The sequence below is a fragment of the Notechis scutatus genome, chromosome 4 (assembly GCF_049901735.1).
Source record: "Notechis scutatus isolate UNSWTSFEM ecotype Mainland chromosome 4, rNotScu1.2, whole genome shotgun sequence".
In the NCBI taxonomy this organism is placed as follows: Eukaryota; Metazoa; Chordata; class Lepidosauria; order Squamata; family Elapidae; genus Notechis; species Notechis scutatus.
This window is the reverse complement of record NC_142012.1, coordinates 120,762,450-120,774,802: the sequence shown is the minus strand read 5'-3', so window position 1 is coordinate 120,774,802 and position 12,353 is coordinate 120,762,450. Positions and strand designations below refer to the sequence as shown.

Below are 12,353 nucleotides of genomic sequence, written 5' to 3'. Positions count from 1 at the left end.
ATAGTCAATTAAATATTCACATACTACAAAATACAAGATGCTTTTTTAAAAAATACAGAACTAATGTCTGGGATATGTTGAGAAGCACTTGTGTGTGTGCAACCGATTAAAGACAAAATCAATTGAAGCTAAACTCAAAACCAAATGCTGAACAGAGGGACAAATAATCTGAAATTTATGGTGATAATTTTATAAACCACTCAACATAAGTAAATTGATGGGAACCAAATTAATCCTATACATTTAACAGAGCACAAAAATCCAGCCTAAATGGATACATACTGCAAGCATCTGCCTTGCAGGTTGACTTCCAATTGCCCCAATAAATACACAAGTAGCCATCACATTTTCTTTGTTCAGGCTAAACAAAAGGCACTGTTATTGAAGCTCTGAAATGCTATTCATCATTTTTAACACTTTGAAATGAACTGCTTGCAACTGAAAACTTTTGAGACCAGAATTAGCTTTCTTGATAATGCTGAAATCTAACTCCAGCAGTACTAATATCTATATCACCTCAAAACCTTCTACAAGTTATACGTGCATCTCTGTTCTGAAGCTTTTTCCTCTTTCATAGTTATGTGAGATCTGTGGCCTTGCAGCCCTTACTAAAAGCCATAGTTCTTCCCACCAATGGCATGATGGCTAAGGCTGCTATGAATTGTAGTTCCGCAAGACTTTAATACTTTTATTTTTCCTATCCCCGAACTACTGAAGAACAATTAGGGGCATACATAAAAAGAAGTGTTGTTTAAATTACAGCTTCCCATACGCATGTTCTTATGTACCACAAATTCTTATTGCCTATGCCCTGATTGGAACCATATGCCACAATTAGCTACATACCACACAGTAGTTATGCTTGGACCATTTTGCTTGCCTACAACATTGCATCTCCCTCAGAGAAAAAGTTCTCAATAAATAAACATCAGGTCAACTGCCTGGTCCTTCCATCTTTCCCAAATTGTGTAGCCATTTAAGCAAAATTCTCTAGCTATGAAGCAAGGATTTAATTTGTCAGAAACCAAAATATTTTGTAGGCTAACTGTTCTTTTTCTCTCATTCTTTCTCCACCCTTTACATCTCCATGCAGGACCTGAGGGGAAAAAAAACCTCAGCTGCAGGGGATTATATAAACTTTTTTCTGCATAGATGAAATTAATTATGGAGCTCATTCCTGCTTCTCTGCTGATAAACAGCCACTGAAGATAAATATCATCAATAAGGTTAAGTACATATCTCTGCCATCGGTTCTATTTTCTTCTTTTAATTACAGAATTAGAAATTATAATTTAAAATTATAATGCAGGTCCGCATTCCAAATCCACACACATTCAAAATCAAATGGCTTCACAAATTGCTTAGCTAGTCTAGCAGCCTTCTACAGCTATTCAGCCAGATTGTCACTAGATTATACAAGAGTTTGGTGGGGAAAACATTCTTCTTAAAGAACAATGATAGACAATCAGTTCTTAAAAATACATCCATCTGTTGAGCCTTGTCCAAGAGAAAGTTCTTCTACTCCAAGTTCACCCTTCTTTCCCTTTTCCTTTCTGATGCAAGGGACACATTTTTCATTTTGGATGCATTCAGGAAACACACAAAATTTCAAACGACAGTAATTTCACATAATGGATCTATTTACATTTCAGAGTAATTCTTTTTGTCCGTCATTCAAAGAAAGTTTAATACTTGTCCAAAATTTAAGGGCTGACTAGAGAACATGTTATCTTTTTTAGAGGAAGGTTTAAACTGTTTCTTACATTTTGGGCAATAGATCAATAATCAAATCTAGCATAACAATTGGTCTTTTGGGGGATTTATGCCAGCCATTCTGTTATGTGTGCTTTAGGTCAAATACCTGTTACAAATGTTTCCATACTTCTATCAGTAATTGCTAAAACTTACTATAATAGTAATTGCTCTATTCCCTATACCGTGTTTCTCATAAAATAAGGCCGGGTCTTATTTTTTTTGAGCTCCCAAAAATGGCTCGGCCATCTTTTTTTGGGGTGACTTAATTATCTCCCTTGCATCCTTGCCTAGAGCGCCCCGCGGGCAGCCATACCTCGCCACCAGCCACTCCTAACGGGCAATCATGGCGGAGCACGGAGAGCCCCTTACTCCTGCCAAGCACCTTTGCTGCAGACCCGAGACCTTTGGCGCCCGCCGCTGCTGCTTCTTCCACCACCGTTGCTTTCCCTTCTACCCATGCTGCCGCGTTTGGAGCTGCCACTGCATTTGGAGTGCATTTGAAGCGGTGGTGGCAGTGCTCCAAATGCGGCGGCAGCCCCAAACGTGGAAGCGGCAGCTCCAAACGCAGCGGCAGCATGGGTAGAAGGGAAAGCAACAGCGGCGGAGGAAGCAGCGGCGGCAAGCACTGAAGGTCTCAGGTCTGCAGCAAAGGTGCTTGGCGGGAGTAGGGAGCTCTCCGTGCTGCGCCCTGATCACCCATTAGGAGCAGCTGGTGGCGAGGCATGGCTGCCCGCGGTGCACTCCTAACAGTAAGTCCCTCCCACCCTTCCCCCACATTTTGCATGTTTTAAAATAGGCCTAAATTTGGGGGGAGGGGCTTAATTTAATTTTATGCCTAGAAAACATGCTGGGTCTTCCTATTGGGGGGGTGTATCGTTGGAGAAACATGGTAGTTTAGAAAGAGAATAAGAGGAATGAAATAGAACAATATTGTAAGAATTTGGTATAGACTATTATTTCTAAATATTACTAGATATGTGTTTATTAACATATTTGCTCTCCTCTGCTTTTAACTTTTATATTTCAAAACAACACTGCACAAATAGTGTTTAGCTATCTGAACTTTTTCGAAGTATCTACTTGCATTTTATTGTAACACACATGGTGGATGATTCAGAAACTGCACCCTTGAAAAAATAACATTACACTGCACCTGAATGTTAAGTTCACATCAGATTTAACCCATTTTAAGCTATTAGTTCTCTTGCATGAGGAAAACATGCATGCTATGAAAACAAAGTTATTAATGTAAGATAATCATTTATTTCTAGCTAAGTAATTTTGGCAAATGGTCAGAACAGCTGCAAAGTGTATCACATTGCTGCTTTCTTTTTCTGAATAAAGTTTAATTCTCTGTAGCTATCAAATCAACACACTTAAGACAGCAAAACTTTATACTGTACTTATATAGCTGAGAGATAGAAAAAAGGATCAGTTGCTATTGTAACTATTAAATCCCACCTTTCTTCTAAAAGTAAAGGCCATGTACACTGTACAGCTAATTTCTTCCCAAAACAATAGTCCTGTTGCACAGCATCAGCTAAGAAAATACAAACTTTCATGGCTGAGAGAAACTGGCTCTTTCCAGTCCTTTTCTAACATCTTAACAGTGGTGGAATTCAAAATGTTTTTACTACCAGTTCTGTGGCGTGGCTTGGTGGGTGTGGCTAGGTGAGCATGGCCACGTGACTGGGTGGATGTGGCTTTTTTTGGAGCCACTCCCCACCCATTTTTGGGCCTTCTGGGCCTCAGAGGAGCCTCTGGGGGGTTTTTGCTCCCAGAAGGCTCCTCTGGGGCTCGGGAAGGAAAAAAAAAAAACAGAGCATGGGAGGGGCACACAGCACAGATAACAGATAATCAGAGTTGGAAGGGACCTTGTAGGTCATCTAGTCCAACCCCCTGCCCAAGCGGGAGACCCTACACCATTTCTGACAACTGGCAGCCCAATCTCTTCTTGAAAGTCTCAACTGATGGCGCTCCCACAACTTCCGAGGGCAAGCTGTTCCATTGGTTTATTGTTCTCACTGTCAGAAAGTTTCTCCTTATTTCCAGATTAAATCTCTCCTTGTTCAGTTCCCATCCATTTTGGGATCTTCCTGGCCTCAGAAGAGCCTCTAAGGGGAATATTTTTGCTCCCAGAAGGCTCCTCTGGGGCTAAGGAAAGCAAAAAATGGAGAGGGGGGGCTGAGCCCCCCTCCATTTTTGCCTTCCTGGAACTCAGCAAGGGGAATCCCGGCACAGCTGATTGTATAACAGCTGATTGTCAGGAGGAAAAAAAGAAATACCTTAAGGGGCAAGCGTTAGGCCGGGTGAACGACCATTGGACGGGTGAGGCAAAGGAGCCAGCGGCAACCAGGCGACTGCGTTGCGGCATAGCCAGCCAGAACTAACTACCGGTTCGTCGACCCACGCCAAACCCTTGCTACCGGTTTGCCATATCCGGTGCGAACCGGCTGAATACCACCATTGATCCTGTAGCATAATATCTCACTGTTCTATTGACAATATTGAAAACAATAGGCAATATAACATAAAATGCAACTACTGAATAAAAACCTAACATTAATTCTAAATGGAATAAAATATAGGAAAGGAACACTTAGCAACCACAATATAATTCTAAACAGTAATAAAATATGTGGCATGGTATAACAGAAAAATAAACATAGTCTAGATATCTATAAGGTAGCAAAATAGGAGCTTTTTTCTGAACAATGTCACATGAGCATTTAAATGGATTTCATTTGGGAGGATGTCCAGAATTACAAAATGGCTTGCAACGGAATTAAGAGCAATCCTCCAATATGGATATTTAATCTCAAGACCACTATATATAAGCAGCCTTCCAGGTTTCAGGCTATTGTGACACATATATACAACAACCATCACTCTACCTTGTCATTTTGACAACTATGTTTCCCAGTTCTGGCAAATGTCTCTCTTTTCCTCTGAGTGGTTTGGCACAAATTGAAGCACTTTGAATCAGAAAATATGAAGGCAATGAAGACATCATTGAACTAGTATCACACATTACCAACTTGAAAATGTTTGCCTCTATGTTTTAAACCAGGGACATCAAACTCACGTTGTCATGGCGTTATCACGTGACATATCGGGAATTTTTCCCCCTTCGCTAAACCAGGCATGGGCAAGGCCAACACGGGAAGCACCTGGGACAACCATGACCAACAGCTCTTCAACTGTTCTTTGGGAACTTTCTGTTCTCTTGAAGGAAAGAACTACATGTCTTAAACAGGACATAAGTCTTGTGAATGTAAGTATCTCATTGCCAGCCTTTGAGGCAAATCAGACAACAAACCAGAGTTATAAATGCTAATACAACTTTTATTTATTTATTTGATTTGATTTGATTTGATTTGTCAATCGCTTACAAGATAATAGGTATAAGTATAAACATAGTTATGAATACATGAAATGGATACATATAAGAAAAATAAAAAGAAACAATAGGACAGGGAGAGTAGGCACATTGGTGCGCTTATGCACTCTCCCTACAGACCTCTCAGGAAAGGGGTGAGGTCAATCGTAAACAGTCTAAGGTTAAAGTTTTTGGGGTTTGGGGAAGAAACCACAGGGTCCGGTAGAGTATTCCAGACATTGACCACTCTGTTGCTGAAGTCGTATTTCCTGCAATCAAGTTTGGTACGGTTAACCTTGAGTTTGTAGCTGTTGTGTGCTCTTGTATTGTTATGGTTGAAGTATTCATTGACAGTTAGGACATTGCAATGTATGATTTTATATACTATACTTAGATCGGATTGAAGGCGGCATAGTTCTAGGTTTTCTAGGTCTAGAATTTCAAGTCTGGTGGCATAAGGTATTCTGCAACGAGTGGAGAACTCTTTTTGTGAAATATTTCTGAATTTTCTCAACTGTGTTAATATCAGATACATAATGTGGGTTCCAGACTGATGAGCTATATTCAAGTATTGGTCTAGCAAAGGTTTTGTGTGCTCTAGTTAGTAGTGTGATATTACCAGAGAAAAAGCTACGTAGGATTAGGTTAACAACTCTTAATGACTTTTTGACTATGAAGTTACAGTGCGCTCTAGCACTTAGATCATTAGAGGTGAGTACTCCAAGGTCCTTGACAGAGTTTGGATCATCAACAAGGTCTTGACTATTCAGCTTGTATTTTTTTTCTGATTTTTTTTGCCAATATGTAAGACAGAGCATTTATTTGTCGATATTTGAAATTGCCACTTGTTTGACCATTCTGATACATAGTTGAGGTCTTTTTGAAGGGTAGCAGTATTGTCTGTGATATTGAATAGCTTTACATCATCAGCGAAGAGAACGCAGTTGCTCTTAATATGATCACAGAGGTAATTTATGTAGATTATGAAGAGAATTGGTCCTAGAACACTGCTTTGGGGGACATCACTGTTGACAGGTACAGAATTTGATAGGACACTCCCAATTTTGACCATTTGTTGTCTGTTTGACAGGAATGCTTCTATCCAGTTATGCAGGTGTCCAGAGATACCATAAGATTTTAGTTTTAGTAGTAGTTTGTCATGTACCACTGAATCAAATGCTTTACAGAAGTCTATGTAGATTGCATCTATTGCTTTGCCCTGATCAAGTTGTGTAGTTGTAATAGTATAGTAACAGTATATTGTAATAATATAGTAACAGAATCTTACAGGACTGAATGCATCTCCCCGTCCCTTTATCCTAATAAGAACTAGAGACTGTCATGTCTAAAATTCTTTCTCAAATTATATTGCTGCCTCAAGTTCAGGTTTTATTTACCTGACTATTGCCTTAGTGGTGATTCTTCCTCCTATTTCTTAAGATTATTCCTACTATCTATTATTCACTTGACATAAAAGAGGTATGCTAGTTGATCAGCAAAATAAAATAAATATGTAACAAATTTCCTGCCAATTGCTTTGGTCTTTGATATTGAATAAATGAGGATAATGTGTACCCTTTTTCCAAAGCATCCTGGGGAAAGCTCTATTATTGACATAACTATCATACTAACTTGGTAGGATAAGTCATTGATGGTGATAGTGGTAGTTGTGAATAATAGATATAACAGAAACTGTGTCGGGGTTCCGACCGATGCCCTAATTAAATCATGTGGATAACTTACTTACTCATGGAACTTGGACAACTCATACTTTTAGTAGATTTATCTTTGTGTGAGGCAGAAAAAATAGCATTACTTGATATTTTTTAAAAGTATTTTCTACCTTGCACAGACATTCACAAAGCATTCTAATCTTAACAGATCACAAAAAGAAATGCCAATTTGTCAGACAGGATCATCACTCCAATCTCAAAAGGCAGGAAATTAAAGATACCATCATATAGTAAAAGGAATAAAAGGAAGTCAGAAGTGGAAAGGGAGCTATGTACTGGCTTTAGTCATGAAGCAAATATCTTCAGTCCTGACAAATCATGGACCATTCATTAGTCAAGCATGCTTTTGTGGGTGAGCAAAATGCCTTTAGGCTTCTTCCATGTACAATTGCATGAGACCAGACTTATTTGCAAGAAATGGCTTCCTTAAATAGGCAGTTCAAAGCTATTTTCCCTCCAATGACATTTTCATTTATGCTTTCTGTTCTTCCTGGAGATTTTTCCATGCAACCAAATTCAAATGGGAGTGAATTTTTCAGTTGGTGTTATATTTATTTTTGCTGCATCCAAAATGAGGAGGTTATAAAAAAACAAATCTATTTGAATTATTCACAAATCAGGCAAGGATACCAAAGATTAGCTTTTTGATTACATTTTAGTTGTTTCATAACATATTTACATGTTTAAATAAAAAATAAAAGATGTTTCTATCTTTAGCCTTATGAAGTAGGAATGAAAGCATGCAGAAAATTTTACAATCATAGAGCAGAAGCAGTTTATTTTGCTCAGATGGCAGTTTCTGTTCCTTACTTCTGCAATTCTAAAACTGTCATTCTCATAAAACTATTTCTTAATTTGGACATAGTACCAATCTGCTATCTAACAGTCCACTTAATAGAGGCATATCTATAACAACACAAATATTATTCTATTTCAAAGGCAACCACATTATTAGGGGGTTCCACTATTTAACATGACCAAGGAACATTGAGAGACCAGGCATGTTCAACAATCTGTCCTGGGTCTTTTTGTCCATATTTATTACCATTCCAAAATTGCTTTAAATTCAGATGTTTATCTGTCTACTCACTTCACTATGTAAACAGTTTCGCAAAAAGTTCAGATTCAGCCAGGGAGTGTTCATGTACTTGAATGTACTTTGCAGCCAACACCTACCAGAAAAAAATGTAACAATAGCTCCATGTGCCATCTCACCAACACTGTAGCAGAAAATTCCCTTGTTTCTGCTGATCAAAACTACAGGCAAAACTTCATATTCTTGGGATTAATTTTGAGAGAACTAGTGAACTGATACATGAAAGATAAAACTATCCCTCCCCCCCAAATGTTATTAGTAGTGCCTGCTTAACCAGTGAGCAAAATGTGCTAGATTTGGTTCACAAAGTTATTAAGTTGTTGGTTGATATCCTACTTTTGTTTCTAAAGGCTTTAATCTTAGTAATTTAGGATTAATTTAGTACCTTCATATCTTAATAACCTAAGATAAAAATTCTAAAAAGATGGCAAGTTATGTCACTTGGAGATTTTTGTCGATACAGTAAAAATGAATGAAAATCAAACTTAATTATAAAATCTGCAAAAACATAGTAAGCAATTAATACTTTACAGCCCCAAAGAATCCAAATGTACAGTTCAAACAGTTCACATATATTTAATACTAGATCCATATGACAACCCAATAAGTAGTGCCACATGTTTTCTACAAGAAAAACTCCATTATGAGCCAGTTTGCTAATTTCTTTAGCAATCATACTAAAACACAATTTACTCTATGGGCAGGTTATCAGGAAACCTGCAGAGTCCCATCAGCATTATTTTACACAGTTGCATCCAACCCCTTCTCTCAACACTGAAATAGCAGAAAGAAGAGCAGAATACAGCCTACCAAACTGCCGACACCACTTCTTGAAGCAGCCAGGAGCTCCTTGAACATCCCCCATTCACACACCTCTGCCTCACCTCTATTCTTGGCCAGCAAGCTCAGAGAAGAAGATGGAAGCAGTATCTTACAAAGCTAAACCTGCTCTCTCCCTCCCTCCCTTTTGCTTTCAATTTTTCTTTCAGGATTGGCTCCTTAAGTTTATTCAAACAACTTCTCTGGTTTTGAAGCCACGCCTCAAGTAACGGAAACAACAGTCAACCATTTGGAAATGTTTCTTATAAATGAGAAACCCGCAGAGAAGTCAGCACATCTTGCAAACTGCCAATTAACCAAGAAAGCTGCATTGCACAGAGAAATAAACTGGACGATCAGAGATAGCCACTCCCAAAAGCAAGACAGTAATCTGAATCCACATTTGCTTCCAAGAATGTCCTATTTTTCTAGCCTGATGATTATAGCTGGTAAAACACACAACTAAAACACACCATTATAGAGCATCTACAAATATATAGAGGATAAGGATACAAAAATGCTTGAATAAGAATGCAAATCTTATTTAAAAAAATAGTTTTATGTTATGCAAATCTCTTTTCAAACAACTAAAAATTCTGATCCTGAGCTAGTTGTTCATATATGCAGCACTGGTAATACAACATAGGATTCTCTTTTTGGAAATGTTTTTATATCCTAGACTACAACTACATTCCCTTATTTTCATAATTCTACTACAGATTCATGGTTTTACCTTTTCAGATATTTACTGTCCTTTTAATGCTATCTTACATGAACTGAAAGTAGCTAGATCTTGGATATAGTAACAGTGATTAATCCTACCCTTTTATTTATCCATCCATCTCTGCAACATCTATCAGTATTATCAAAGCTCACTTTCTCCAACCTGACAACCTTTCAGATGCCTTGAAACTAGAGAATTCAGTTCTACCAGAGAAGCAGAAGCAGCTGCCAGGATGGTGAACTCAGAAAAAAAAAAAGGGCTCCAAACATTTACAGGACAAGTCACAAGAAGCACTGGAAAGGGGGAGAGCTCATATGTTACACCAGTTACACTCTTGAAATGAGTTGGGATCAGAGGTGATATTCAGCAAGTTCTAACCAGTTCTGGAGCGGAAATTTTGAGTAGTTCAGAGAACTGGCAAATATCACCTCTGACTTGCCCCGCCCCCATCTATTCTCTGCCTCCAAAGTCCCAGCTGATCAGCTGGATCTTCTTTTGTTGCCCTGCACAGGAGAATGGAGCTGGAAATCAGGTTAGTGGGGTGGGGAGGGAATGGGATTTTGCAGTAACCTTCCCCTGTTTAACACTGTTTAAGTTCTCAGGGAAAATCAAGCCCTTTAAATAGGAATCGTGCAATTAATTAGAAAGTCCAAAACTGAGTTTGCCTACATTCCAGAGATATGGGTGCCAGGAACTGATAGGAACTGAATTAGAATAGAACAGAATAGAATAGAATAATACAACAGAACAGAATAAAGCTTTATTGTCACTTTAAATGTACATTAACCAGCAGACATTAAAATGAACTTTAGTTGCATTCAGCTCTCAAAAGATAACCATCATGCATCTACACACATATATGACACATACATATTGAATGCATACATATACATGGAGAGAAAAACAAAGAATCCTGCAAATTTACAAGATGGAAAGCATAAGGAACAAAACTGTTAGATTTAAATTAGACTCTTAAGCCTCTATTTTGCAGCCCTCAGAACTCCACTGACATATTCTTGCTGAAACTATGCCAGTTTATAGTAAGGAATGAAATAAGTGCTCAAAGAAGTAAAAATAGCTGTGTACATTTATTATCATGCTGATACAACAAGGAATTATACACTCAAGAATGAGTAGCAGATAAATGAATGTAAATGAACACAAATGTAAATGACACTAAGTGTATAAGAAATAGGGGATGCAGAAAAAATGAGTTAGGGTTGAGTCACAAAACAAATACATGAAGAATGTCTGAACTTGTTGAGGAGGGAAACATGCAGAAAGTTGGAGTTGGGTAGAAATAATGACAACCCCAGAAAGACAAAGGCGAAGCATTGTTTGTAAGGATTGAATTGTATGTAAGGTATTGTGAATGGTGTTCAATTTAAATTAGATATAGTTTAATTTTGCTGTACTTTGTATCCCTTCATTTTATCTCTTTAATGTATTTTGCTTATGAGTGTTTATTGTTTTCTACACTTTGGATAAAGTTGTTTACTCCTAAAAGGAATAATAAGATGCATGCATGTATGGTTCAGTTCCATATGGTCGGGACTTTAAAGTGGAGCCAGGAAAAAAGAAAAAAGTTTTATACAAGTTGTTTAAATCTGACTTAGGGGCACATAGTGTCTATGTGGCAATTCATAGTAAATAGAAAATAAGTGATCTTATGCTTCTCCAGAACATTCAAAACACAAGACAAGATAATTGTTGGTCTATGGTCTGAAGTACGGATGAATCAACAATGGGGTATTTGATCCAATTTTAATTTTTGGTTCTTGCTGCCAGATTTGCCTGCATTTTCTCCTCAAGTACACCTCTGTCTGCCAGTGCTTATTTGTTCCCCAACTCAGCTTTCAAATAGTCTGAGACCAAGCCAATAAAGTGTAATTGTTTTTGCAGATTATGTGTTTTGAAGTTAACTCTGCAGATACTGAAATAAGAAAAGTAGAAAGGGGCTCTTTTTCCTGGGAAGATAGCTGCAAAATACAATTCAACATTTTAAGGGATGGATCTTAAAGGATCCATCTTAAAGGATGAATTAATACAATCAACTGGTAAATTGGTTGTCAGTCAAAAAGACCAATGAATGGAGGATGGACAAGAAGTCCTTTCCCCAACCATAAGCAGAAATAACTCCATTGATTTTTTTTTTTTTAAAAAAGAACTAGTTTTAGGCAGATCATATTTATATGTTTGAGATCATCTCATTTTCTTCTCCTTCAACAAGGTCATTGTACTGAAATTTGATTTGTGAAAATAATCTCATGCAAAATCCCTAGCATCCATCTTTTCATATGCACTTTTATCTTACATATGCAGAATGAATCACATTTATAAGTTATTTTCTAATTGCTTAATTAACATAAAGTACTCTAGTAGAAATATGATTTTTCTAGCATGCTGACATATGCATAGCTGACATCTTGTCTTAAGCAAGACTTCTTCTCTATGTGTGTCCTGGGGGATGAGATAAACTACACCAGATATTACTAATATTTTTGCAAGAATAGTTCTGCCTTGGACTTCTCCAAAGCGGGAAGCTACTGCAATATGGCCCTGCTCTCAAAAGCAACTCTTCCCAAAACTGGATGACAAAACAAGGGTATGGCTTGAATTAGAATCATAGTGAATTGTCTGGTTACCACAACTGAACAGCAAGCTATTGAAAAATTAATATTATAGTTTTAAGCTATGTTTCTTGGTGATTTTTTTCTGCCAAGTTTTTAAAAATTCCCTTTCTTCTATTTTCAATATTATTGTGACCTGATCCTGATTGCTCAGTGTTATAGGTCCTTCCATTAAAGGTCCTTCTTCCATTATATTAAGACCAACAAGATAATAGAA

General features: G+C 37.6%; 1 protein-coding gene across 10 annotated transcripts in view; it reads right to left on the bottom strand.

Moving 5' to 3' along the window:
• Positions 1 to 12,353, bottom strand: part of SH3PXD2A (SH3 and PX domains 2A) — a 224,445-nt gene that overhangs the window by 31,037 nt on the left and 181,055 nt on the right. Inside the window, exon 1 of one of the 10 annotated variants that reach the window (XM_026664462.2) lies at positions 8,774 to 8,905. The exons of the other annotated variants lie outside the window; for them this stretch is intronic. Within the exon in view, the coding sequence (XP_026520247.2) occupies positions 8,774 to 8,828 (55 nt within the window). The 5' untranslated portion in view covers positions 8,829 to 8,905. Of the gene's footprint in view, positions 1 to 8,773; positions 8,906 to 12,353 lie in introns of those variants that run through there. 10 annotated transcript variants of the gene reach the window in all.